This window comes from Aspergillus campestris (assembly GCF_002847485.1).
Source record: "Aspergillus campestris IBT 28561 chromosome Unknown P168scaffold_4, whole genome shotgun sequence".
NCBI lineage: Eukaryota > Fungi > Ascomycota > Eurotiomycetes > Eurotiales > Aspergillaceae > Aspergillus > Aspergillus campestris.
In genome coordinates this window covers 1,927,914-1,952,419 of record NW_020194339.1, presented here as the reverse complement: position 1 = coordinate 1,952,419, position 24,506 = coordinate 1,927,914, and the positions used below count along the sequence as shown (strand labels likewise).

The window sequence follows — 24,506 nt, the reverse complement described above, 5'->3', positions numbered from 1 at the left end:
GTAAGTTACAGATTATGTCATGTAGACAAACCACACAAACTAAGACAATGGTCAAACTACACAAACAAAACAAAACAGACAGACAGACAAACAGATCAACCAAACAAACAAACCAAACAAAATCCCCTCTTTTTTCTTGGAGTCTCCGCAATGCCTGAATGCCTGAAGCACTGACCTCATCTCCATCTTCATCTTTATCTTCAACTTCATCTCCTCCTCTCCCCTCTTCTCCTCTCCTCTCTTTATCTCTCTATCTCTCTATCTCTCTATCTCTCTATCTCTCTATCTCTCTACCCCTCTTTGTCTCTCCGCCCCCCCTATCTTATACCTTATCAAGCATGTCCTCGCCGTATCATCGTCGTCCTCTTCCAGATTATTTCCTGTCTTCGCCCTTGACCGCTCTCCTCTATCCTTTTCACCACTTCTTCACCCAACTACGTGGCCCTCCTCATCGTCCCCCGCCTGACTCTCGTCCTATTCGTGTCGTCTGTCTCTCAGATACCCACACCCTCGAATGGCCTGACGTCGACGTGCCGGACGGCGATCTCCTCATCCACTCCGGCGATTTATCCAATGATGGGTCCGTCCGCGAGATCCAAGCCACCATCGATTGGCTACGATCCCTGCCACACTCGCACAAGGTCGTGATTTGCGGTAACCATGACAGTTACTTCGACCTCCGTTCCCGCCTAGCCGAGGACCGTGACCAGCCTTCCTTTGCCGCCATCTCCTCCTCAACCGCTTCGCTGCGCTCCCTCGACGACGACCCCCGCATCGACTGGGGGGACATCCACTACCTGCAGCACTCGTCCGTCACCCTGTCCTTCCCCCCTCTCCCACCACCGTCCGTCCCGTCTTCGCCCTCCTCCACCTCGTCCTTCTCCTCCTTGACGGCCAACCCCACCCCCACCGGCCGATCCCTGACCGTGTACGGCGCTCCCCAAGTCCCCGCTCTCGTCCCCTTCGGCCCCGAACACGCCTTCACCTACCCGCCGCACCACGACGCCTGGTCTGGCACCGTCCCCATCCACACCGACATCCTCGTCACGCACACCCCGCCCCAGGCCCATCTCGACCTGTCCCCCGTCTACTCCACCGGCTGTCCGTCACTACTCTCCGAGATCTGGCGCGTGCGCCCACTCCTGCATGTCTTCGGCCACATCCACGACGGATACGGCATCGAGCCCGTCTACTGGGACGAAGCCCAGCGCGCCTGGGAGCGGCTGTGTGCGTCGCGCCTCCGCCGCGCGCGCTCCTCCCGCTCCAGCAACCTCCTCATGGGCATCATACGAGACCTCGCCGACCTCTCCGGCTGGTTTGACGCCGCCCGGGTCGTTGTCTACGGGGTCCTAGGCATCGTGTGGGCCAAGGTCTGGGGCGGTGACAACGACGGCTCCGGATGGATCGTGAATGCCGCCGGCATGAGCAGTACCTCAGGACGGTTAATCAACCGACCACATGTGGTAGATTTATAACCACCTTTTCCTTCTCCCTCATCTTCTCTTTTCTCTTTTCCCTCTTCTTTTTGCTATTTATGACTCTTCACCTCATGAAACTACTCCGTGGTTCCCCATGACTGTACATAGTCAGTGATGCCCTTAAAGACATTCCCATCTGCACAGCGAGCGAGCGAGCGAACGGCAACCGAGCGGTCATTGGATGAATCTGCATTGGATTTGGGCGTTATTCTAATTTTTCAACACATCTTTGAATAAGATTCACAAAGGCAAGACTATATATCAACTATAGTTTGCACTACATATTTTCATAATATAAGCAAGATTTTTTGCAGTATACTTATTTCAAATCGTGAAGACAAATACATTGTAATTGTAGTCTATCAACCAATCGTACCTTTCTCATATATACACAAGGGTATCGCCAATCAAACAACTCAGGTGACAGGCATGTGATTTAAACAGTCATCATAAAACAACATTATACAAAGAGACAACAAAGAAAGGAGAAGGAAAGGAGAAAGGAAGACTAGAGCTTCGGCTTCTCGCTAAACCGCGGCCCCTGCAGTGGATCATAAGCCCTCAAGCTCAAAGTATCAGACGGCACAGCCGCACTATGGCCACCGGTTAAGCCGCGCGTGTCGAGGAAGCTAGGGTTCAGCTCGGCGATGGAGCGCGCGCCGATCAGCCGCATGTTCATCTCCATTTCGTCCTTGAGCAGCTGCATGGCCTTGTCGACGCCCGGCTGGCCGTAGGCCGACATGGCGTAGAGGAAGGGCCGGCCGATGCCGACGCCGCGGGCGCCGAGGCACAGTGCTTTCAAGATGTCCGTGGCGCGACGGACGCCGCCGTCGATGTAGATCTCGATTTTGCTGTCCCAGCCGCGCTCGCGCAGGACGGGCATGACCTCGGCGAGGACTTCGATGCCCGAGCGGGCGGTGTCGAGCTGACGGCCGCCGTGGTTGGAGAGGACGACGCCGGCGACGCCGTGCTCGACGGCGAGGAGGACGTCTTCGACGCGCTGGACGCCCTTGAGGATGATGGGCATGGAGGTGACGGATTGGAACCAGGCGATGTCTTTCCAGGAGAGGGAGGGGTCGATGAAGGAGGAGATGGCGCGGGCGGCGCCCTGGGAGCGGTCGACGTCGTCGCCGCTGTCGGCTTGGACGCTGGAGCCCGTGTCGGAGAACTTGGAGCGCATGTCCTTCTCGCGGCGGCCGAGCTGGGGCGCGTCGACCGTGATGAAGAGGCCCTTGCAGCCGCGGGCTTCGGCGTGCTTGATGATGCGGTGGGTGATGTCGCGGTTGCGGTTGACGTACAGCTGCAGCCACTGGACCTGGTCGCCGCGCTTGGCGTCGACGATGTCGTCGAACGAGCACGACGCCAGCGTCGGGATCATCTGCACGACGTTGTGGTCGTGGGCCGCCCGCGTCAACACTACCTCGCCTTCGGGGTTGCCCAGCTTGCCGAGTGCGGTGGCGGTCACGTAGAAGGGGATGGAGCATTTGGAGCCCAGCATGGTGGTGGAGTAGTCGACGTTCTCGACGTCGACGAGGACTCGCGGTCGGAACCAGATTTTGTGGAAGGCGGAGTGGTTCTCGCGCATGGTCTGATTTATTAGCGACAACGAAATCATCGCGAAGAATGGGAAGGCTTACAATCTCGTCATCCGCACCACTCGAATAATACGCCCACGCCGTCTTCTTCATGACATTGCGCGCCACCTCCTCAAAGTCCAACAGATTGTAGCAGGCCGCCAACGACGGCATCAGCTTCATGCGCTCCTGGCGCTCGGTCTCCTCGGGGTCCGCCACCTTCTCCTCCTGTTCGACGGTGCTCATGTCCACCTCGCCCAAATGCTTCGACGCGTCCAGATACTTGTCCAGCGTGTCGGGGGGGTGAATGGGGTCGAACTCTTCGGTGGCGTCCTTGCCGGCATACTTGAGGATGATCTTCTGGCCACCGGGGTGTTCTATTTCCATTAGCTGATCCAGTATATTCATCATGCGATCCAGATCCAGAGATCTAAAGATTCAGGTCCATAGATCCAGGTCCAGAGATTTGAGGGTCATACCCGGTAGGAACTCCGTCACGTCATAGGCCTTTCCATGGACGATAACCCAGCAGGAGTCTTTGGAGTTGTGTTGGGCGACATCCTGCCCTGACAGCTTTCCGTTGGCCATTCTCACAGAATTCTATGTCTATAATTGATGAAAGATATAGAAGTGAACGAAGAAGAAAGATGGGCAGCTTAAGAGGGATGGAAGAGATAGATCAGGGTCGGGATGCAGCCGAGTCAACTAATCCGGGCTGCGTCGTTGGTGGATTAAGCTATGCGGGGAGCCGATCTCGGCCGAGAACGTGATGTAACTGCTCTCCCATTTTGTATGGCGAGGTACTTGGCGCGGCCTGAGGCGACAACTCCGGACTCGGGCGAGATGTTGGCCTTGTTTCCCAGGCATTAACCATCACCCATGTGTCCCATGGATAGACAGCAATATGGACACGATGGACATGCATGGTTTGTTTACACTAGACATCTCTGTTGACGCCGTGTTGTTCTAGATCACTATTCTATCCCATACTATCATTACACCAGCAAAACAGAGCATAAGAGACAATCCATACATCACCCACTCGGCCGAGTCTTGCGTCTCTTGCGCGCCCGATCGTCAGGGTAATGCTTGTCCCGTTCGACGGTTCGGTCCCTTGCCGATGCCCCCAACTCGTCGGCATTCTCTCCGACAGCACCATCCACCGTCTCCGCAGGTGGGTCAGACTCGGAGGGAGTTTTCCGCCCAGCCTCGGCGTCCCGTCGAAGTCGACTGAGCGCCTTCTGCATCCGACTGGGTCCTCCCCCGCGCGCACGCGGCGCAAAGGCGCCCGCCCCCTGTGGACCGCTGAAGAAGGCGGTGATGTTCGACTGCGTGCCTTCTTGCTCCCGCTGATTCATGTCCCGGATGACCGGCACGAGGACCTCGTCCGTCCGCTCCTGGCTCCATCCGATCGTCGACATGAGGAAGTTCCGGAGACCGTGGAGGTCGGGGACGCCCCATTGGAAGGAGGACGGATCCGCGTCCACCTCCGGATGGAGGTACGCCTGTTCGACCCGCGTGTCTGGAAACGCGGGTGGAAGGAAGATCTTCGCGGCGTTTTTCTTGAATCGCTTGTAGAAGGCAGCGTGCGCGTCCTCCGACATGGTGGCCCCTGTCTGGACCCGTGTCCACCACTCGCGGAAGTCCTCGAGACTCGGGAACTCGGTGATGATTTCTAGGGCAGTAACGGGGCCGATCCCCGGGATGCCTTCGGTGTAGTCGCTCCCTAGGAGATGCGCAAAGCTGATGAGCTTCTGCCGGTGGAGGGCATACTCCTTCTCAAGGTCGGAAGTGAGGTAGCACTCGACAAATTTGCTCTGGTTGAACATGTTCTTGTAGACACGCGTGCCCCCAAACAGGAAGATATCGCTGTCGTCGGTGATGACCCCGTCGACTAAACCGAGCGACACCAGCTCGGCACACTGCGCCTCGGCCTCCATGGGCGCTGTAATGTATGGTAGCCCAAAAAGGGCCAAGAGCTGCTGACACTCGGTGACCATGATCTGTGACACCTCGTCTGCGTCCCGGCGATCTTTCTTCTGCTGTGACCGGAGCTGCTTCAGCTCCTGCTCGTAGTCAAATGGCTGCTCCACGGGGGCCGCCGAGTTTAGTGTGGCGGCAAAGCGAACATGTTCTTCTCCCTCGGCGGCCAGTTGGCGAAGGAGGTCCTCGTCTTCGGGATCCGAAAATTCATCCTCCATGAGAGCGTCCGCCTGGTCAACGTCTATCGGCTCCGGTGGCTGGGATGTCGTCGCAGGAACGGGGTCTACCACATCTGGTGGCGGGATGGCCACGTCCTCGAACTCCGGAGACGGAGAAGGCTCGTGGGCTATTTCCGCCAGGGAATCGACCCGGGGCTCATCCACCTTCAATTGGGGAGCTTCAGCAGCCACGTCACCCACGAACTCGTCTCTGCTGGGGGATTTTGTTACGATTTCTGGCCTTTCTGGCTGGGTCACAGGTGGCTCCACGTCGGTAACAGGCCCCACGTCGGGAACACGTCCTTCATTCTTCATTTCTGTCGGAGACGGTGCAGTTTCGATCTCTTTGTTATCATCAGACTCTAGGTCGATTATTTCCGTCGACCTAGATGGTTTGTTACCACCAATAACATCATCAGACCGATCAATATCCACGAATGAATGATCCAAAGCGATCCTGCTGTGTCGAGTTTCCATTGAGTCATCAACTTTATCAGCCACGAATTCGGTGTCTGATTGTGCGCCAGAAAACCATGGAGGTAGTGATGGATCCTCTTTAGGTGGTTGAGCCGACTCCTTGACAAAGCCACCCGCACTTTGGTCGACCTCTGCAGATTCCCGAGGTTTATCGGGCTGGCCCAGCTTGATGGACTCAAAAGGCAGGGGTCCATCGAACGGGTTGTTTTTAGCGGCGTGGGACGGTTCCTTCTTCGTCCTACGGGACTGTGCCAAAGCCGCCGTGAAGTCGAAATCATCTTCACTGCCCGAATCGAGGGTCGATGGTAGCTCGTCCGGCTCCGGCAGAGGAGCGACATCCCGGTTGACCGGTATATCAGGCATATCTTTGTCATTTTGCTCGGCTGCCACCGTAGGCTCTAGAGACATTTGTATAGCCTTTTGAAGATCATCATCTTCGTTATCGCCTAGCTCGCTGAATAGACCAACATCACGGGCGTGGATGCTGGCTTCGTCCCGCACAAAGAGAGAATCATCTTCTGCTTCTCCATGTAGGTCTTGGCTCGACGTCTGATGTAGCTGTTCTCGGATAGATTCATCCAAGGCGCCCTGCCGTAGAAAAGGTAGCCTAGGAAGTCTATTGAGACCCTCGACAGGCACATCTTCAAAGTCATCATCGTCGTCAGATTCTGCTTTTTGATCCGGTAAGACTGCTCGCTCGCCGTACTGGTCAACATCAATCGGCTTATGTTCGCGGCCTTCCTCTTTGTTCCCTACAACACCCAATACCCAACCACCTTCGATCGTGCTGTCCTTTACCAGAACATATTCCTTGCCACGCTCTCCGGCAATTCTCTGGCCAGAGTTGAAAAAGGCGTCTTCGCCGTTCATCCCGTTGAGGTTCATCAAACGCTGCGTCAGATCATTCCGCTCCTTGACACGCTCAATCTGGAACTTGGAGAATGCCATGCGATCTGGAAACATCTGATCCAACTGCTCTTTGGAATATCCCATGCGCAGTCGGCTCCGGAGTCTCGCGGCATTCAGGATATTGTACCGATCCGTAGCCGGAAGACTCATGAAAAAAGGGCTATCGAAGTCGATCTTAGAGAAATCGTACAGATTAATATCCTCCCCCTGGTGAAACCGCCTCGCGTATTCCTCCAGCTCCTCGCGCGACATGATGCGCGGGTCATTCGGAGCGCCCATCTCCTCCAGGGAGACCTGCATGTCAGGCAGATGGTAGGCATCCTTCTTCCGAAACAAGCGAGACTGTTTCTTCTCCTGCTCCGTCATGAAGGTCTCCTCGACGTAGACCGGATTATCCGGAACGGCTTCCTCCTGCTGGTGGCGCGGGGCATTCTTGCGACGGGCGGCTTCCTCCTCGGCCGAACGCTGCAACTGCACCGCCAGCAGCTTCCCCGCCGTGCGCACGGCATCCTCGCGACGCCCCTCGCGGCGTTTCTTCCGCCCCGCGATGGTCTGCCGCTTCAGGAGCGGCGCGTCACCGTCGAAGACGAATACCGGCTTGATGCCAAAGTAGAGCAGCTTGCAAACGCGGCGGAAGAAGCCGACGATGTGCGCGTTTCGCAGCGCATTTCCTTCTTTATCGCGTACAGCCTTGAGGAACTGGTAGATCCAGATGGAAGCATCCACCGCCAGCCGTTTCTTATTGAGGGTCTCTAGCTTGATCGGGCGGGCGCACGGCTGCACCACCGTCCAGAGCCCATGGACACCCATGATGACCTAGGAAGTCGATGGTGGGGTGGCGATGATGACTGGATCATGGCATGAACTGAGTCAGTGTTGGAGACTGGCGAAATTGATGGAACATACGAGGTAGATGTCAGAGTCACGAAAGCGGCGCGTTGCCACCTCCGCGTAGTCACGTGGGGTAATATCGAGACCGGTCACATGCATGCACGTGATGTACCATGTATGTCTGTTGATATCCTGTGATATCATGGATGGTATAGATCAGCATTGACCTAGTCAATTATCTATGAGTGTTAATCATCATCTGGGCACAGCATGAGGATAGAGATGAAATGAATGTTCTAAGAAAAGTCTCTTGAAAAATGCAAGGCAAGCTATCGTCATCACTGTGTATTGATATTTGTACAGAAAGCAACGCCGCAATTCAGGATATATTATTGATTCGGTACCTAGTACTATCACTTCATCTTGACGTCAATCAAAATGGAAGACAGTGATTACTGGAAAAACTAGGCAAAGGACCCTCTACTATTATATTCGGGGTAGCGAGCCTGCTACCTATTGTTGAGCCCCTCTGCGGGGCTCTAGTGCTCCCCTTACGCATACGGCGGAAGAAAGGGGAGAAGAAGCTTGTCTTTTCCATTCTCCGGCTATCTCGTTGCTAAATACATACTAACTAGCTGCTGCAAATGGAAGGTACGAGGGACGAGGAGCCAACACCTATGCAGTAGAACATCATTCTAACTCTCGACACGGCTAATTGTAACTCATGTAATCCAGCTATTACCAACAAAGTCCTGCTCTGTTCGTGTATGTCGACCCCTTAGTGCAAGTATATTTCCAACTGAATGGCAGTTAGTTCAACAAATGTCCCTGACCTACTCTGCTAGCCCTGTGTTAAACCACAAGCATCCTCGCGCAGTGGTTGACCAACACTCATGCGGCCAACTGTGTCAATATCTGCTGGACCTCACAGGGCGGTACAAAGTTGGAGTTTAACGTCCTGCTTTAATGCTCCCGTGCTCAAATAGATAGTTCACAAAGTTCACGACACTGTCTTGCTGTTAGGGAACTCCGTACCCCGAGAGGGGGGGGGGCTCCGATGTCTGGGAAGAATTGTGAATTTGGTACCTTGTCCACCAGTATCACCCGGTCAGATCAAGCTTTGATCCGGTTATTGCCGTGATGTGGCACAGTCAAGTGAGGTATAATCACTCCGGTCCAGCTGCTAGTGAAGGTAGATTCCTTCTAGGATAGGCATGGTTGCTGTCTTGAGAGATTTGATCGCCACAACAACTGTCAGCCAGCCAGCCACCAAACCGCCTCGAGGAGATACCAGTTAGTGTAACTCATGATCCCGGAAAGATCGACTATTCCACTCAACACGGCTCACATGGACAACACTACTAGCTGGCAGTCGGGATTTGAAGAGACCCTGATTCCAGGCGGTAGTCGTCCGACACGGTTCAAAAAGAGCCAGTCACACCGTTCCCCTACTACACATCTTGTCTAGCTTGGTGCTTGATTCTCACGGGGAAGTGTGGGAAGTCCGATTCCCCGTCCTAGTACTCTGTATCAAGGGTGGAATTTGGACATGGCAGCTGAAGTCAGTTAGGGCTCCACCACCGGTAGTGGAGAGTTCCCCACCCAAGCCAGCAGATCATTCAGCTCACGTCTCAACGTCCTCCTCCGATAGTCTATCTATCGAGGAAAAGATCGCTGGTTCCCCGAATCCTTCCAGAATCTATCGAATAATCGATAATCGGGCGGTCAAGATAGGTACATTGGTGTATGTCCTATGCGGCATGGGGACGGTGTAAAAAAGACATAAATGAGAGCCATCATCCCCCGGAAATCAATCATCTCATCCAGCAATCATCCACTCTATCTCCAAACACTTCCCTCCTTGAAACCACATCTTTCTTCACCCGTTCTCCTCAAGAACCAACATCTCCCGCCAAAATGCGTTTCATCAGCATCGCCACCACCCTCTTCCTCGCCGCCACTGCCCTTGCCGCTGGCAAAGACTGCAAGCCTGAATGCTTTGGCTCGAGCAGTGTCAAGTGTGTCTCTGACCACCCGGTAAGAACCTAACCTGCACCATCAATCGATAATATATACCAAGATTCTAACGATCAATACATAGGCCGTTGTCCGCCAGGGTCCCGGCTGCTTCAAGTGCTGCAAGTCCGCCTAAATCGACCATGGTCGACTATAGCCTGGATCGAGTCCTAGTGCGACTTTTTTCTGGGGTGATGGCTCAGTTTACTGATCAGGGATTGAGGAGAGGACTGTCTAATCTTAGAGAATCCTCTCATAATGTACATTAAGTTGATTAATGCCAATCCTCTGGCCACCACCATCCACAATCTTCGTAGCAAGTCACCACTCCCGCACCCACCAGAAGACCAGTAGTACTTCTATCAGTAGTACTCGATCATCAGTTATATGACAATGTCGACACAATCAAAGAATCATCCCCGATTGGGCGAAACAGTCGCCAGCGAATTAGCAGTAGCTCTTAGAAGGAGATCCGCCTGCCGTCGTCTCCCACCGCCATGTTGTAGGTTGAATTTAGGGTTGCCGACTTAGTAGTCTCGAGACAGGAGGCAGATATCCAGGAATAAACAGGCATTGTGGGTACTGGCCGGATTCCTTCGCGGCTTCACGCAGTAGGTAGGCGGTTCTAGGTCTAAAATGAGGATCATCCAGGGATGGACAAAGACACTCTGGACACATTCAAGGCTGTTGATGACCCGATCAATCACAGAAGTAATCCCTATTCAATTGGTTGGGAATGTGTACGAGACCCAGGGGGGCCGCTTGAAAAGGCTTCACATAGATCTAGTCCTGCTACGACTGAATCCAGTCAATCACCCACTGACTGAAAGTCATCATACCGATAGAACGAGTAGAAGCTACCTATTTCCCACCTTCCTCGCTATCCAAACAACGAGCCAGTACAAGATGGAGACTGATTGAATCGACCAGATGTTGGTCGGAGCCTATTCCACCCCGATGTCCGACATTAGACCCACCAGGATGGACAGAAATGGCTTGGCTTGGTTGGCAGCCACAACGCTTATGCTGGGGCAAGCTCCGGAGTCGGCATTGATCGTCAGATTCTTATATATGCCTTTTTATTGGTATTCTGATTGGGCATTAGGAGTGGGGTTTGTTGATGCTGGTATTGTTGATCAACATTGATTTCGACCTGAGGAGAAGCATAGCGCTGTCGTAGTTGAGATATACATAGATTGGTTGAGCGCTCTTGTTATATGACAGGATCTGATCCATCAATGGTCAGTCCGTGAAAGTAGTTGAAAATACAATATATAGCAACGGTGCTATGTCTATATTCTAAGTAGGACATTCAATGAAAGGCGAATTCTTTGGTACATTCAAAGGGAAACCAATGATGGAAGACATAGAAAATGAATCAAATTTACATATCTAGAGTCTACAGCAATTTGAATCTATCACTAGGATTGTTGGCTTGCAAGGTCATAATAGTGCTATGGGGGCTATTGATATGCATGCTGCTATATACATCGGCGTAAGGAAGTTGATACAGGTACGACTGGCTGGGTTTTTCTCTCGTTCGAAATGCTACCCAGGTACAGAATACTGGGGTAATTGAAACAATTACTGGTGCCCCGAATCCTGCCAGTCCGATCACATATTTGATATACCCTGAAATATCAGGATGTCGGTAGATGTTATCCTCTGACATCATGTACAGGCATTCGTGTTAACCAAGGTTGGAGTCATAAAGCTACGCCAGATGAATCCCTCTCCTCCACCGCGCGCGCACACTTTCCACCACCCCCGGCAATTGATACCCCCAATGACAGAGCATACCAGCAGCAAACCCAATCGCATCGTTCTTGAACCCGACCAGCATCCCCACCGTGACGAGCATGACCATCCAGCGACGCTTGCGCTCGTCCTCGCTCAGCAGGGGCCCAATCTCCTGCCTCGCGTCGTCATCGCCCATAACCTCCAATGGGCGGGCTTTGGCGAGATCGCGCGCCCCTGTCGTGTTCAGACTCTCCCCAACACTGGCCAGCTCCAGCCCCGCCGCGATGACCATCACACCCAGTAGAGCGGACGGAAAGCGCTTCAGCAGCGGGAGAAGGGACTCCCCGAAGAAGACCCCCACTGCGACCTTGATGGCCCCGAGGAAGATGACGCTGGCGCCGGAGCGGGCGCCGAAGCGGTGCTGCGCGGCTAGTCCGCCCGACCCGTGGCAGACGGGCATGGCGCCGAGCCAGCACCCCGTGAGATTCATGGCTGCGACGCTGAGTCCCACGGCTGTCACGGTGGGGGTGGGCACCTCGGGGAGTAGATCCGCGGCGAGGTGGACAACTGCGACGACTGAGTTGAGCGTTGTCAGGGGGAGCTGGCCTAGTCCGGCGTCTAAGGCCCCGATGCGCCATGCGTGGGGGCCGGGGAACCCGATAATGGAAGGACGCCAAAACTCAATGGCTGGGAGATGACCGGCGATTGCGGCGCAGATTATGGCGAAAACAAAGCCTATGACGAATAGGATCAGCGCGTACGGTACGCGACGGTAGACATTGGCGATCACCAGGCCGAGGAAGGCGGCGATGGCCCAGATGCGGTTGTCAGCCCACGAGGGGTGCAGCCAGTGCAGGGACGACAGCATGTTGGAGCCAGCCGCAATGATCAGGGACAGACCGGCGCCGATTTGGATCCCCTTGATGACGGGGATGGGGATGGCGTGGGAGAAGCGGTGCAACAGGCCCGTGACACTAAAGACGGCCAGACAGGCGCCGACAAAGAGTCCCGCGGCGGCCAGCGGCTTGGGTCCGAAGTCGCGGGCCAGAGCGACGGCCGCGATGGCCTTCATGGGTTGCACGGGCAGCGGGATGCCAAAGACGACTCCGGTCAGGATGTTGCATAGTCCCGACCAGACCAGCGTGGCGGAGAGGGAGACGGAATGCTGGAGGGCCAGGGCGATGGCGATGGGCAGGAATGTACCTAGGTCGCCCAGCGCGCCGGAGATCTCCGCCGTGGGATTGTGACGGAAGGTGTGTAAATTGTGGCTGGCGATGCGGTGGAGATTCATGATGCTGTACAACCTGCATTGAGGTGTAGGAAGAGGTTGAAGAGAGATGAGGAATGAAGAAAAGACGGGAAACCCCGCGCTGGCGGACGGGAGGAATGATTGAGTTTGCCACTCTTGATCTATCTCTATTTATATCAATCTATATATTATTTTATATTTGTATTTCTCTATCAGCCTATCTGTCCCTATCTACTAGTTATATCCACATTTATATTCATTTAATTGTTTGATTATCAACCTCTATCTCCCTATCTATATCTATATCTTTGTCAAATATTTACATTCACGTTCCGGATTCCATACTCTTTATTATATATTATAGTTGTATCATCTTTTAAAACCGTCTCTAATCTCTCTACACTCAACAATCCTGATTCCTGAAATTAGACCCTGGATGTAGACAGAATGACGTCGAGATGCGGAGATCCACCCCGTCCGATCGGATCGGACATCCACCTCGATTATCATTTGCATGTGGAGGTTTTTGATGGATTGGACGGAACGTGAATATATGATTGGATTTAATACACATATTCTAAATATATTCTTAGTGGTTATAATTTATTGATCCTTAATAAGCTTATGGTGTCTTATCTGCATAGGCGCCAACCATTTATAGTATACGAGATCCGACGCCATATCTCAAGGCATAAGATGCACGATACATATCTTCCTCTGAAACGGCCATTAGTGGAGGTCAAGTATCGCATTGTGTGTCGCTTATACGACATGTGTAATAGCATAGACAGGAAATCACCATAGTTAGGAGTATGTGATCAGAAAGCTATTTACAAGTCCGGGATAATATAATACACTCAATTAGGGTATCATGCAATCGTCATAGCTACAAAACAAATCAACGTGTCGACATTCCCAGGAGCTCGCCCAGTTCGTCATGCGTGAGGGTACTGCGTCGTCGGTCCTGGCGTCCCTTGCTCTTCGTCCCCCGCGTGCGCTTGCGCGTCTTGCTTTCTTGCTCGACGGCCCGCGCCTCGCTCTCCGCCGCGGCGAGCTTCTGCGACACGCTTAACTCGTCGTTGGATTTTCGCTCTGATGCCTCGGCCTCGAGTCGCGCCGATCGGGGTTTTGCGCCTCGCGCCGGCTTGGGGGATGGCTGCGCCTCCGACTTCTTCCTGGATGCTCGTCGTGTCACGGTGTCCGAGCAGTGCGCCTTGACTGGTAACGTGTCGTCCTTGGTGTGGTTGTTCTCGGGAGAGGCATGCATGAAGGACACCTTGCGCATCGACCGTCGTGGCCGAACGTTATCACTGCGCTCCGTGAGCGCACGGCCCGGGCGCTGGGCATGGGCTTGTTCGTCGGGCTTTTCTTCCGGGGCCGGGTTCTCAGCTCCCGCTTGCTCTTCTGCCTCCCGATCCTCGAAGATCGGCGGATGCTCGGTGTCGTGGTACTGCTCCATGGACACGTCGGTTGCCGAGCCGATGCTGAAGTCGAGAGTCATACCCCGTCGCAGCTCCTCGGCCTGCACGGATCCCCCGCCCTCGGCGATGCGCTGGTGCCACCCATCCATCATCGTCACGGCCTGTCGCCAGCGGCTCTCCATCTTCTCCCAGCCTTCGCGGAGTCGCTTGATCTCGTCGTCGCGCACCTCGACTTCCTCCAGTGGCACGAAGGACGGGTTCGTTAGCAGCGTGCGCAGATGACCGAGCACCTGCTCAATCTGCTCCGTCAGTTCCTCGCACGACGAAGGCAGCGAAGCCACCGGGCCATGCGACTGTCGCTGGCTGTTGACACTGGCCATGCCGGACTCTTCCTCGTCCTCAAACTCGGGTAGTCCCTGCAGGTCTTTTAAGATGTGGATGGTGTGGCGAGCAAGGGCAATCAGGGTATCGTTCTCGTCACTGAGGTTCTGGCAGAGCTGCGTCAGGAAATCGTTGGTTTCCTGCCTCAGGCTGTATCCCGGGTTGTGGACCCCATCGCCGCCCATCATGCTCCTCGTCTTCGAACCGCGGTCGCCCGCTGGGTTTATGTTGATGGTTGTGACAGCCAACCCCTCGCGCCTCCCTCGCTGTCGCTCGGCTAGGTACGATTTCAACTTCTGCATCTCCAGGTCGCGTTTGCGGACGTCGTTGGCGCATTGGCCGCGCACTTGTTGCAGGGTGGTCTTCATGCGCTGGATTTGTTCCTTGAGGCCGCGAACGGTAGCTTCAGCTTTGGCGGTATTCGATTTGAGCGACCGGCTTTGAGCCTCTGCCAGCGCGAGCGATCGGGACAACTCGGAGTTTTTCGTCCGAACTTTCTCCTATTCAGTCTCAGCATCGTATTCATCCGTCAGTCATCCTGATGTTTGTTGTAACGTACGATTTCCACCGCTTTCTGGGACTCTTCTGCACGGAGGGATCGGATGGTCGTCGCCAGACTCTCGCGATGTTCGGCTTCTCGCTGTTGTTATCAGCATCGCATCCCACTTGTTGGACTGATCTTGTCCCACTTACGTCTCTCCTCAAAACCAGGTCGTTCACCAGGTTAATGACCCGCGCCATCGTCGCTGGACTCCCCCCATCTTCATTGTCAGGGTCCGCAAAGTCGATCGGCTGACCACCTTTCAGCAACCCTCGGGCCAGCAGAACATTATTAATGTAGGAAGACGCGGCCTGCAGATTCGCTGACTCCATGGCTTGCCAGCAAGCTGTCTCAGGGGGGTAACCAAGATGGATGAGCAAGGGAAAAAGAAAGAAAGAGGCGACCGTTGGAAGGGTTCGTCCTAGTGACGACGGTTACCAGGAGTCCGGGCTAGTCCGACCGCATCGTCGTCCCAAAGAGGAAGAAGGTAAACAATCCCGGTCACCTGCCGTGTCACGTGGGCACACCCCGGATCAACCGGGTCCCGGGATCCGATGCCAAGACTATGGCATCATCGCTGCCGACTATCACCTTTTCTTCTAGATCCATTCTTATTTGAAGCGATTTTTGTTTTGTATACTTGGAGGGCTGAATGTGTTGAATCAGTCGTTTTCTCATGATTTCCTCGTCCAGACAGCGGTCAGCCACACGAGGTAGGAATACGTGATTCCCTTCGGGTCAAGTCGCAAGGTAATGACACGCGTAGGCCCTGTGCGCAGCGAGTCCGACTTTCTGTATCGTCGCGCGCAGACGCTCTGTGGCCAAGGGAATTTCGCTGGCGCGCTGGAGGCGTTTACAGAGGTATGCCCCACTTTCTGTGTGTCTGTAGCTGGGCATCGTGCTGACAGACCCACTTTAGACCTTGAGATGCCCTGGTGTCGATCACCTGGACGTGCTGGATAAACGCTCCGCCATCTATGCGAAAACGGGCCAGTACAATCTCGCCGTCAAGGATGCGCAACGGATGATTCGGGATGATCGACAAGATGAGCGGGTAGGTTGGGTGTCTGCTGGGAATCGACCAGCGCGTGCTGATGTGGACAGGGATATCTCCGGTGCGCGAAGGCTCTGGTCATGGAGGGGAAGCCGGAAAAGGCCCTACAACTCTATACGTACGCGCTCAAATACTTGCCCGAGGATCGTCCAGGCCGCCAGGTCAGTATTGCGGTCACAACTGGGGTTGATGATGCTGACTTCTGTAGCTTGTAGTGCAACTCCGAGACCGGATCCAGTCCAAGTTGAAGACGGTTGAGACTTGTTGCGACCCGATGACTGTGCTGCCACTGGAAATCATTTCCATGATCCTAGGCCACTTGACTTTTAGGCAGTTGGTGTAGGCGACCCATCTCCGGTCGGGGTCCTTCTCCGCTGACCGTCGCAGGACGCTCCTCCGCGTGTCGAAGAAATGGAACCAGTTCCTCTCCTCCTTTCGCGAGCTGTGGAGGCGCATCGATCTCTCCAGCGTTCGCACCCGCGTCCCCCATACCTCCGTCAGCGCCTATATCCGTCGGTCGAATGCTACTCTGACGTATGCCATCATCAAAAACCTCAACAATCCGTCGCGACACAAAGTTCTCGAGTACCTAAGCCGATGTCGGCAGCTGGAATACCTAGAGATCTGGACGCCGGTCGAATGCGGTTTGGCATATGACCTGTTGAAATCCGCCCAGTCGCTCCGGACCTTGATTCTCTCCGCCGAGATCACCGTGTCGCAGGAGTACATTGCCAAATTCCTGACCAGCCTCCCACGCCTAGAACGGTTTGAGATCCACCGGTCCACCGCCTCGCCCGCATCTAAAGTCCAATGGCCGTCCCATTTGCCCAACCTGCGCAGCATATCCCTCGCCTCTGAGGATAATCCGAACTTCTCCGCTAACGTCCCGGCCCTCTTTATTCCCCATCGACAACCGGAGTCTGATGAACCCGACAGTGATCCGAGGTGCCCGGCCGACCCCCGATTCCCAACCTCGAAGAACTCCGGCTGCACTCCGGACCGCCCGTCGCGGTGCCGTGTCCGATGACTTTCGATCCCATGGACTTTGTTCGATTACGCAAGTTGGATCTGGGTGGAATGTACATCGGCCGCACCGTCGGCTTGCCGCCGACACTCGAGTCCTTGCGCATCCGGGGCGGCAGTGCTCGAGGGACCTTCCCCTTCGCCGACGAGGACGACCGGGATTTCCCCAACCTACACACGCTCGTGCTGAGCGACGTAGGCTGGGTCACCGTGGAGACCCTTCACGAGTTCATGGTGCGCCGGCGCGCTCCGGTCAAAATCCTCCACGTGGACACTTGTGACCAACTGCGCGGGCCGGCGCTGTCGGGTTTCCTCTGCGAACACGGCGACGGGCTGACGGAGCTGAATGTGTCGCACCTGTTCGGGATCAACGATGCGGTCATGGAGCCCATCGCGGCGCACCTGCGCCATCTGGAAGTGGTCAACATGTCGTACACGGACGTGACCGGGAACACGACCCGACGGTTTGTGCAGGAGTCGACGGATACGACGCGGCGGTTGAAGCACATCAATGTCAAGGGATGCGATTCGGCGTCGTGGGACTCGGTTTACTGGGGGCGCGAACAGGGGGTGCAGATCGTGAAGTGAGGGGATTCGCCCAGGGAAGATCGTCCAGGGAAGATCGTCCATGAAATTCGTTCATGGGGCCTGGGCCAATTCATCCATTGAACATACATAGCCCCAGCCGGTGGATCACGCGATTGGGACCAACCCCGGCCCTTGCCTTCTTGGCTTTTTGGAGGAAGGATTTCTCAGGAAGCGGAGGATCCGACCGATGTGCCGGGGGTGCATGAACGGCGGCCGGGATGGATTGTCCTATCTTATTCATCTCAATCTAATTTTTATTGAATATTATTTACATTCCTACTATTGTTGCTTCTTCTTCTAAAAATAATATCAATTTCCCACAGTAAAAGACCCCCGTCCGGCTGTATACTCCGGAGTACTCCATACTCGGGCGAATGAACCGCCTTTAAGCGCGCCCCAGGAATCCATGGCCGGCCCGGGGAATCAGGCACTCCGATTGGTCAGCGGCCCTCTTATCGGCTCACCGCCTGGCCCGCACGTGTCCGGTTCCTGACCGATAAGTTTTATTTTTTTTTCTTTTCTTTGCCTCTACTGTTCCCCACTTCTTCTTCTTTCTCCTCATCTCCCCGAGTTGACTCACTTTCGTTGATTCCGTCGGCCTCATGTCCACCTCCCTCCCTGGTAACCGGGACCTCCCGGCCTCTCAGTATGATCTGACGACTTACTGGGGTCGTGTGCGCCATGCGGCCGACATCTCCGATCCTCGGTATGCTTTGTGATGGTTGTTATGAGGTGCAATGATCGGCAATACTGATCTCCAGGCAGAACCCTCTTTGTCTCGTCGTCCGGCTTGGAACAGGCTAAGAACCTCATCTCCTCCTACAAGCAGAACCATGTCCCCGCCATGACGCCGGACTTGTGGCGGGCCAAGAAGGTGGTCGACGCGACCTTGCACCCAGGTGTGTATATGATCCCGCGGGAGAGTGGTATAGGGGGTGGCATAGGTTGCGGTGCTGACGGATGACGCTAGATACTGGTAGTCCGGTTTTCCTCCCCTTCCGCATGTCGAGTTTCGTCCTGTCCAACTTGATCGTCACGGGCGGCATGCTCACGCCGGGGCTGCAAACCACGGGCACCCTGCTGTGGCAGATCGCGAACCAGTCGCTGAACGTCGCGATCAACAACGCCAACGCCAACAAATCGACCCCGCTGTCCATGTCGCAGATGGCCAAGTCATACCTGATGGCGGTGTCGGCCTCGTGCTCGGTGGCGCTGGGTCTCAACGCGCTCGTGCCCCGCCTGCGCGGCATCTCGCCCAACGCGAAGCTCATCATGGGCCGCCTGGTGCCGTTCGCGGCCGTGTCCAGCGCCAGCGCCCTCAACGTGTTCCTCATGCGCGGCGAGGAGATCCGCCAGGGCATCGACGTCTACCCGGTGCTGTCGGAGGCGGAGAAGAAGAAGCGCGAGGAGACGGGCGAGCCGCTGGAGAGTCTGGGCAAGAGCAAGAAGGCGGCGACGATCGCCGTGGGCGAGACGGCCATCAGCCGGGTGCTGAACGCCACGCCGATCATGGTGATCCCGCCGCTGGTGCTCGTGCGGCTGGAGAAGACGGCGTGGCTGCAGGCGCGGCCGCGCATGGTGCTGCCGCTCAACCTGGGGCTGATCCTGGCGACGTCGATCTTTGCGCTGCCGTTGGCGCTGGGCGCGTTCCCGCAGCGCCAGGCGATCGGGGCGTCGTCTCTGGAGGAGGAGTTCTGGACGAAGGGAGGAGTGGACGGACAGGTGGAGTTCAACCGGGGGATGTAATTTTTCTTCCTCGCACTTCAGGCATTTTGGGGTTACATAGCATGATATATTTGGATATAAGAGAGCATTAGAATAGATATTCACATCAATACCCATATTATATATACTATTTCATTATTGATTCTTATTGAAACAATCAACTTATAATAAACCTGTCCATAGAACAATGAAGTTAACCGCCCAGCGATGTACATTGCCTAAGGCCAGACTAACATCATCCTTCTCACCATTATACTCCAATCTAAAGTCAATATCGACATCAATAGTTACAACTTTGACCTACTTATAGAATACACTCGGAACCACTATCATTGAAACACTTATCATCCGCAGAATCAATCCGCTGGTCTCCGCCCCGCCAGTCCGCCACACTCGGAGACTCCCGATGCGGGGCCAGTGGGAAAGTATAATACACATTGATCGCCCAGCAGCATCAACGTTAACACTCCAATCACTCGACTCGCTCCCATTCTCACCATATCATATCATACATATCAACACAATGACATCCACACTCCCCCCACCATCATCCATCCCCTCCCTCCCCCAAGACCAACAGCTCCGCGTCCTCGACACGCTCTTCGAGCCCTCCCCAGAACTACACACGCTCATGACCCCGGTGCTATCCAACCAGTCCTTCGCTTCATATGACCGTCTGATCGACGCCGTGGGAGGCCGCATGTCGGCTCTCTCCGCCGAGAACTCGCCTACCGACCGGACCGTCCTCTTCGGTATCCTGGGATCGCATCCCCGGTTGGGGAGGCCGAAGGTCGCGCAGGAGCAGCTGAGCGAGCTGAGCCAGAAGGAGCAGGCGCAGTTGAATGTTGGGGCGGAGGAGTTGGCGGAGAAGTTGAGGGCGATGAATGAGGAGTATGAGTCGAGGTTTCCGGGGTTGAGGTTTGTGTATGTCTTCTTCTCTTCTTTTTCTTCTTCTTCTTCTGCTGTTTCTTCTGCTGTATCTTCTGCTGTTCTTTTGCTTCTCCTTTGATTTCTACTAAAACTATGGGTAGAACGTTCGTCAACGGTCGCAGTCGCGAGGTGATCATGGAGGAAATGCGCCAGCGGATTGACCGTGGGGATGCCGATCGCGAGGTCACAGAGACTATCCAGGTGAGTCTTCATCCTAGTGGAATCTATAATCGCAGGATATTAATGAGGCGGCAGGCGATGTGCGACATTGCGAAAGACCGAGCGCGCAAGCTGCAGTCTTGATGCTCTTCTACAGTCTTGGATATAGAGTGGTCGCTATCTGGTTCGAGTTCATTCAGCTTCTATGATACTATATTAGTGGCATCTTATAATCTATCTGCTGGATTGTTCTAGTCCCTTGCGCTTGGCCCGCCACCATTACCTGTTTGGACGCGGAGACTGGCATAATAAACCCTTTGTCTATAAATGCGAAAGATGTATTAATAAAGAAGAAAGAAAGGGATAGAGATAGAACAAGGAAATACACAGTAATAAACCATAATAAACAATGCATTCTACCCTGGAATCCACCGGGATAGTTAAATATCAATTGATGTCATTTCGCCATCCGGGATTTGCCGCCAGATCAATCAATCCAGCTTCAGGATTTCTTCCACCCTAGTCTCTCCTTTTCCATCTTACCTCTCTTTTCCCTCCCCTCTCCCCTCGGATCTTATTTTTAAATCTATTTCTTCATACATCTCCATACATGTGCCCGTTCGGGCTTCGTTATTATGGCCGAGGGTTCGCCAACAAACGATGACCGGGGCGCCTCGCGCTCAACCACCCTCCCCGCGATCGTCACCACCCAGCCTCAGTCGTCTCCCTCGCTGGACAATACTCCCACCAGTCCCATTGGCGCGCATCAGGGACTCCTGCGCACCTCCCAGTCCTTTCCTATCGGTACGTCTTCCGAATCCAGCCGCATCTGACAGGTCGAGTCGCAATCGTCACCTTGTCCGACCTGCGCGCAGCCTTGCGCCCAATCAATTTATTCCTCGCTGACTGGGTTGTCTTTCTTCGGTCGCTAGGATCCGTCACGTCCGAAGGTGCCTCCGCCTCGAGTGGGACGCAGAATAATCCGAGCCAGGATACGAAGAGAGCCTCGCGACTCCTGCAGGGTTCCAGTCAGAATGCCGCGGTCGGTGCCAGCCGGAATTCGCTGTCCTCGCCGACCCTGATCGAGTCCGCCGATTCCAGCGCCATAGATCCGCTGTCTCAGGTGCGCTCTTCTTTTCTGGACTTGATCAGAGAGTTGCGACGCTGACGGTTCGCTTCCAGCACATCATCAAGCGCACCAATACCCAGAAATCCATCCCTTTTAAACTCCTCGGACGAGCCTCATACGAGGCCGAGGCGGGCGGCGCGGACCATGCCAGCCTCGTCGACCAGGGATCAGCCCGCGCGGACGCCGTGTCACAGCATAAGCCGACCAAGGAGAAGAAGTGAGTGTTGTCTTCCGTCAGCCAGTCTGACGTACACCGCACGGTGGAGAACTGCATATCGTTGCTGGAAGTAGACCAAATCCGCTAACTTCTCCTTCTCTCACAGAAAAGGTGTCTCGTTCCTGAGTCGCATCATACCAGGGAAGAAGAAGGACCAGTTTCTGGACGAGGATGATGTCTCCGAGCCGGATACCGCCCGCATGGATGCCGATGCCTCCGCGCAGCCGATCGGCTTCTTTCCTCGATTCCCGCGTCCGCCCAAGTACCTCCGCGTGAGGGCCCACTACAAGAAGCACAAGACGTTCGGTCGGGTGTTTGTCGCGCAGGAACTTGAAGGGGCTGGCATTACGCCGGCATCGCTGGAAGAGAGCGAGGAGCCTTCCGCTCACGGCCACGGCGGCGCCGGCAAGGCCATCTGGGCGCTGGTCTTCTCCAACGATGGGAAATACCTGGCGGCCGCCGGGCAGGATAGCAAGGTGCGCGTCTGGTCCGTCGTCGGGTCTCCCGAGGACCGGGATAGGATCCAAACGATGGAAGACGATGGCGATGGATTGCCGCGATTGAACGCCCCGGTGTTCCGGTCGGAGCCGATCCAGGTGTACGAGGGCCATACCGGGAGTGTGTTGGATTTGAGCTGGAGCAAGGTATTACCTGATCTTTCTTTGGTCCCCGCGTCAATACTGATGAGACGACATGATAGAACAACTTCCTCCTCTCCTCGTCGATGGATAAAAGCGTTCGGCTGTGGCACGTCACCCGCCCCGAGTGTCTCTGCTGCTTCAAGCACAGCGATTTCGTCACCTCGATCCAGTTCCACCCCCGCGACGACCGGTTCTTCCTCGCCGGGTCCCTCGACAGCCGACTGCGCCTGTGGAGCATCCCTGACAAGAGCGTCGCGTTCATGGCCTCCGTCCCTGACATGATCACCTCGGTCGCGTTCACGCCGGAAGGCCAGTACGCGATCGCCGGGTGTCTCAACGGCATGTGCAACATCTACCAGACGGACGGGCTGAAGATGGCCGGGCAGATCCACGTGCGGTCCGCGCGCGGCCGCAACGCCAAGGGCAGCAAGATCACCGGCATCGACACCATGCGTTTCCCGCGCGATGACCCCGACGGCGACGTCAAGCTGCTGATCACCAGCAATGACTCGCGCATCCGCCTGTACAACTTCCGCGACCGCGCCTTGGAGGCCAAGTACCGCGGCAACGAGAACACCTGCAGCCAGATCCGCGCCTCCTTCAGCGACGACGGCAAGCACATCATCTGCGGCAGCGAGGACCGCCGCACCTACCTCTGGCCGACGGGGCCGGTTGAGAAAGACACAGACAAGCGGGCTGTCGAGGTCCTAGAAACCCAGTCCGCCATGGTAACGGCCGCCGTGCTGGCGCCCGCCACAACAAAGCGCATCCTCGGTGCCTCGGAAGACCCCATCTACGACGTGTGCAACCCGCCGCCAGTCAACCTGAACGCGCACGCGCCCGAGAACGTCGCGCAACACCGCCGGTCAGGCTCCAACAGAGTCGCCCTCGAGTCCCCAGCCTACGCCAACCGCTCGCTCCACCCAGACGGGAACATCATCGTAATCGCCGACTACTCCGGCAAGATCAAAGTCCTGCGGCAAGACTGCGCGTACGACAAGCGCCGCTTCGAAAACTGGGACACGCACTCGACGCTCCCGCGGCGGATCCTGCGCCGCTCCAACTCCGCCCGCCGCAGCATCGCCTCCTCCATCGGCAAGGAGTCCTCGCACAAGACGCCCTCCGAGCGCATCATCTCCTGGCGCAACTCCGTCATCGGCCACGCCAGGAACAGCGGCCGAGACAGTATCTCCTCCCGCCAGGGCCCCCGCACCCGCAGCCCCTCCCCGCACCGCCACCACCTCTCACGGTACTCCAGCCCGCGCGGCTGGGGCTCCATCGGCGCCTCGCACTCGACGACCTCGCCACCGCCCTCAGCCTACAAGTTCTCCCTCGACAGCAGCCGACGCTCCAGCGCCGAAGCGAACGCCACAGCCGCCGCCGCCGCCCGCCGCCGCGGCACCCAAAACGGCACCCCCGAGGAACGCGTCGCCTGGGCAGCCGCCCACGTCCAGGACAAGGACAACCCGCTCTGGCTGCAAGGCGATCACAGCTACGCTTACTATGGTAAAATCGCGCAGGATGCCCTAGCAGCCGCTACAACCCGGCCTACCCACGCCACGACAGCCTCAGGAGACACAAACCACCTGGCCGTCCCGCAGCGCATGCCTAGCGCAGGCAGCGCCCTCAGCAGCGACTACACGTCGTCCGCTGACGGCGAGGGTGAAGGCGATGGCGCAACGACCGGCGACGAAGGCGACGTCATGCGGTGCGAGAACTGCCGCGGGACGAACTTCCGGGCGACGAAGGCGCGGAATGGGAAGCAGAGGTTGATATGTGTGAGGTGTCATCGGCCGATTAGTTGATTCCCCTTCTTCCCCTTCTTCCTCCTTTTTTCTTTATATATATATATGTCATTTTATACATTTGTTTTATATTTGTTGTTTATGTTTTGATATTGCATTGTTTGTGTCATTCTATTTCATTTGTGACGTTTGTTTATCATTGCTGATTGGTCAATGTTTATTGATTGATGGATTATGATGCATTGGGACGGGATTGGATTGGACATATCTGCTGACATTGACTTGACTGGACGTGACATTTCATTGGACTGATTTATATATACGATTGATGTTCTTGCGTGTATTTAGTTATGTATAGTATAGTATATAGTTGGATGTACTTAGCTTGATGGTATATACCTAGGGTGATTGGATGGACATGGATATGACTGGATACCTATGGACATAACAAATCAAGGTTAAATATATACATAAACG

The 24,506-nt window shown here is 55.3% G+C and overlaps 11 protein-coding genes across 11 annotated transcripts; 6 read left to right on the top strand and 5 right to left on the bottom strand.

The window, feature by feature from the left end:
• The first annotated feature begins 175 nt into the window (after positions 1 to 175).
• On the top strand, positions 176 to 1,789 carry P168DRAFT_289442 (metallophosphatase domain-containing protein). Its single transcript, XM_024837002.1, has one exon. It carries the CDS (start codon positions 339 to 341, stop codon positions 1,473 to 1,475), a length of 1,137 nt encoding a protein of 378 aa, XP_024694642.1. The 5' UTR covers positions 176 to 338; the 3' UTR covers positions 1,476 to 1,789.
• Positions 1,790 to 1,809: 20 nt separating this feature from the next.
• On the bottom strand, positions 1,810 to 3,715 carry P168DRAFT_289441 (L-lactate dehydrogenase (cytochrome)). Its single transcript, XM_024837001.1, has 3 exons — positions 3,532 to 3,715; positions 3,116 to 3,429; positions 1,810 to 3,066 (listed from the first exon to the last, which is right to left on the bottom strand). The coding sequence occupies exons 1-3, from the start codon at positions 3,638 to 3,640 to the stop codon at positions 1,987 to 1,989; spliced, it is 1,503 nt and encodes a 500-aa protein (XP_024694641.1). The 5' UTR covers positions 3,641 to 3,715; the 3' UTR covers positions 1,810 to 1,986.
• Positions 3,716 to 3,989: 274 nt separating this feature from the next.
• Positions 3,990 to 7,531, bottom strand: P168DRAFT_310157 (ssDNA endodeoxyribonuclease RAD2; the record flags this gene model as incomplete). Its single annotated transcript, XM_024839376.1, has 2 exons — positions 4,216 to 7,531; positions 3,990 to 4,031 (listed from the first exon to the last, which is right to left on the bottom strand). The coding sequence occupies exons 1-2, from the start codon at positions 7,447 to 7,449 to the stop codon at positions 3,990 to 3,992; spliced, it is 3,276 nt and encodes a 1,091-aa protein (XP_024694640.1). The 5' UTR covers positions 7,450 to 7,531.
• Positions 7,532 to 9,387: 1,856 nt separating this feature from the next.
• On the top strand, positions 9,388 to 9,622 carry P168DRAFT_317542 (uncharacterized protein; the record flags this gene model as incomplete). Its single annotated transcript, XM_024840112.1, has 2 exons — positions 9,388 to 9,507; positions 9,572 to 9,622. 2 exons carry the CDS (start codon positions 9,388 to 9,390, stop codon positions 9,620 to 9,622), a joined length of 171 nt encoding a protein of 56 aa, XP_024694639.1.
• A 1,299-nt stretch (positions 9,623 to 10,921) lies between these two features.
• Positions 10,922 to 12,597, bottom strand: P168DRAFT_289438 (putative sulfate/molybdate transporter). Its single transcript, XM_024837000.1, has one exon. It carries the CDS (start codon positions 12,515 to 12,517, stop codon positions 11,201 to 11,203), a length of 1,317 nt encoding a protein of 438 aa, XP_024694638.1. The 5' UTR covers positions 12,518 to 12,597; the 3' UTR covers positions 10,922 to 11,200.
• A 685-nt stretch (positions 12,598 to 13,282) lies between these two features.
• P168DRAFT_251129 (uncharacterized protein) lies at positions 13,283 to 15,254 on the bottom strand. Its single transcript, XM_024834258.1, has 3 exons — positions 14,971 to 15,254; positions 14,837 to 14,917; positions 13,283 to 14,777 (listed from the first exon to the last, which is right to left on the bottom strand). Exons 1-3 carry the CDS (start codon positions 15,148 to 15,150, stop codon positions 13,374 to 13,376), a joined length of 1,665 nt encoding a protein of 554 aa, XP_024694637.1. The 5' UTR covers positions 15,151 to 15,254; the 3' UTR covers positions 13,283 to 13,373.
• A 178-nt stretch (positions 15,255 to 15,432) lies between these two features.
• On the top strand, positions 15,433 to 17,762 carry P168DRAFT_289436 (Leucine Rich Repeat domain protein). Its single transcript, XM_024836999.1, has 6 exons — positions 15,433 to 15,679; positions 15,738 to 15,872; positions 15,923 to 16,033; positions 16,081 to 16,211; positions 16,260 to 16,807; positions 16,852 to 17,762. Exons 1-6 carry the CDS (start codon positions 15,572 to 15,574, stop codon positions 17,481 to 17,483), a joined length of 1,665 nt encoding a protein of 554 aa, XP_024694636.1. The 5' UTR covers positions 15,433 to 15,571; the 3' UTR covers positions 17,484 to 17,762.
• A 266-nt stretch (positions 17,763 to 18,028) lies between these two features.
• P168DRAFT_251125 (sideroflexin family transporter) lies at positions 18,029 to 19,313 on the top strand. Its single transcript, XM_024834257.1, has 3 exons — positions 18,029 to 18,189; positions 18,249 to 18,382; positions 18,454 to 19,313. The coding sequence occupies exons 1-3, from the start codon at positions 18,086 to 18,088 to the stop codon at positions 19,227 to 19,229; spliced, it is 1,014 nt and encodes a 337-aa protein (XP_024694635.1). The 5' UTR covers positions 18,029 to 18,085; the 3' UTR covers positions 19,230 to 19,313.
• A 298-nt stretch (positions 19,314 to 19,611) lies between these two features.
• On the top strand, positions 19,612 to 20,659 carry P168DRAFT_289434 (2-oxo-4-hydroxy-4-carboxy-5-ureidoimidazoline decarboxylase). Its single transcript, XM_024836998.1, has 3 exons — positions 19,612 to 20,132; positions 20,240 to 20,339; positions 20,394 to 20,659. The coding sequence occupies exons 1-3, from the start codon at positions 19,732 to 19,734 to the stop codon at positions 20,439 to 20,441; spliced, it is 549 nt and encodes a 182-aa protein (XP_024694634.1). The 5' UTR covers positions 19,612 to 19,731; the 3' UTR covers positions 20,442 to 20,659.
• Positions 20,476 to 20,835, bottom strand: P168DRAFT_133950 (uncharacterized protein). Its single transcript, XM_024832706.1, has one exon. The coding sequence runs from the start codon at positions 20,710 to 20,712 to the stop codon at positions 20,509 to 20,511; it is 204 nt and encodes a 67-aa protein (XP_024694633.1). The 5' UTR covers positions 20,713 to 20,835; the 3' UTR covers positions 20,476 to 20,508.
• P168DRAFT_133963 (WD40 repeat domain-containing protein) lies at positions 20,836 to 24,334 on the top strand. Its single transcript, XM_024832707.1, has 5 exons — positions 20,836 to 21,101; positions 21,289 to 21,420; positions 21,480 to 21,643; positions 21,750 to 22,287; positions 22,344 to 24,334. Exons 1-5 carry the CDS (start codon positions 20,958 to 20,960, stop codon positions 24,087 to 24,089), a joined length of 2,724 nt encoding a protein of 907 aa, XP_024694632.1. The 5' UTR covers positions 20,836 to 20,957; the 3' UTR covers positions 24,090 to 24,334.
• Positions 24,335 to 24,506: the final 172 nt, after the last annotated feature.

What these genes read in the sequence shown, in the direction of transcription:
- P168DRAFT_289442 (XM_024837002.1), top strand. Translation starts at nt 339, where the DNA reads ATGTCCTCGCCGTATCATCGTCGTCCTCTTCCAGATTATTTCCTGTCT.
- P168DRAFT_289441 (XM_024837001.1), bottom strand. Translation starts at nt 3,640, where the DNA reads ATGGCCAACGGAAAGCTGTCAGGGCAGGATGTCGCCCAACACAACTCC. An exon ending in CGTGACGGAGTTCCTACCGG is followed by an intron (nt 3,430 to 3,531) that starts GTATGACCCTCA and finishes TAATGGAAATAG; the next exon opens with AACACCCCGGTGGCCAGAAG. An exon ending in GTGGTGCGGATGACGAGATT is followed by an intron (nt 3,067 to 3,115) that starts GTAAGCCTTCCC and finishes CTAATAAATCAG; the next exon opens with ACCATGCGCGAGAACCACTC.
- P168DRAFT_289438 (XM_024837000.1), bottom strand. Translation starts at nt 12,517, where the DNA reads ATGAATCTCCACCGCATCGCCAGCCACAATTTACACACCTTCCGTCAC.
- P168DRAFT_251129 (XM_024834258.1), bottom strand. Translation starts at nt 15,150, where the DNA reads ATGGAGTCAGCGAATCTGCAGGCCGCGTCTTCCTACATTAATAATGTT. An exon ending in ACCTGGTTTTGAGGAGAGAC is followed by an intron (nt 14,918 to 14,970) that starts GTAAGTGGGACA and finishes TGATAACAACAG; the next exon opens with CGAGAAGCCGAACATCGCGA. An exon ending in CCCAGAAAGCGGTGGAAATC is followed by an intron (nt 14,778 to 14,836) that starts GTACGTTACAAC and finishes GAGACTGAATAG; the next exon opens with GAGAAAGTTCGGACGAAAAA.
- P168DRAFT_289436 (XM_024836999.1), top strand. Translation starts at nt 15,572, where the DNA reads ATGACACGCGTAGGCCCTGTGCGCAGCGAGTCCGACTTTCTGTATCGT. An exon ending in CGCTGGAGGCGTTTACAGAG is followed by an intron (nt 15,680 to 15,737) that starts GTATGCCCCACT and finishes GACCCACTTTAG; the next exon opens with ACCTTGAGATGCCCTGGTGT. An exon ending in ATGATCGACAAGATGAGCGG is followed by an intron (nt 15,873 to 15,922) that starts GTAGGTTGGGTG and finishes TGATGTGGACAG; the next exon opens with GGATATCTCCGGTGCGCGAA.
- P168DRAFT_251125 (XM_024834257.1), top strand. Translation starts at nt 18,086, where the DNA reads ATGTCCACCTCCCTCCCTGGTAACCGGGACCTCCCGGCCTCTCAGTAT. An exon ending in GCCGACATCTCCGATCCTCG is followed by an intron (nt 18,190 to 18,248) that starts GTATGCTTTGTG and finishes ATCTCCAGGCAG; the next exon opens with AACCCTCTTTGTCTCGTCGT. An exon ending in CGACGCGACCTTGCACCCAG is followed by an intron (nt 18,383 to 18,453) that starts GTGTGTATATGA and finishes GGATGACGCTAG; the next exon opens with ATACTGGTAGTCCGGTTTTC.
- P168DRAFT_289434 (XM_024836998.1), top strand. Translation starts at nt 19,732, where the DNA reads ATGACATCCACACTCCCCCCACCATCATCCATCCCCTCCCTCCCCCAA. An exon ending in TTTCCGGGGTTGAGGTTTGT is followed by an intron (nt 20,133 to 20,239) that starts GTATGTCTTCTT and finishes AACTATGGGTAG; the next exon opens with AACGTTCGTCAACGGTCGCA. An exon ending in AGGTCACAGAGACTATCCAG is followed by an intron (nt 20,340 to 20,393) that starts GTGAGTCTTCAT and finishes ATGAGGCGGCAG; the next exon opens with GCGATGTGCGACATTGCGAA.
- P168DRAFT_133950 (XM_024832706.1), bottom strand. Translation starts at nt 20,712, where the DNA reads ATGCATTGTTTATTATGGTTTATTACTGTGTATTTCCTTGTTCTATCT.
- P168DRAFT_133963 (XM_024832707.1), top strand. Translation starts at nt 20,958, where the DNA reads ATGACCGGGGCGCCTCGCGCTCAACCACCCTCCCCGCGATCGTCACCA. An exon ending in CTCCCAGTCCTTTCCTATCG is followed by an intron (nt 21,102 to 21,288) that starts GTACGTCTTCCG and finishes AATCCGAGCCAG; the next exon opens with GATACGAAGAGAGCCTCGCG. An exon ending in TGGATTTGAGCTGGAGCAAG is followed by an intron (nt 22,288 to 22,343) that starts GTATTACCTGAT and finishes ACGACATGATAG; the next exon opens with AACAACTTCCTCCTCTCCTC.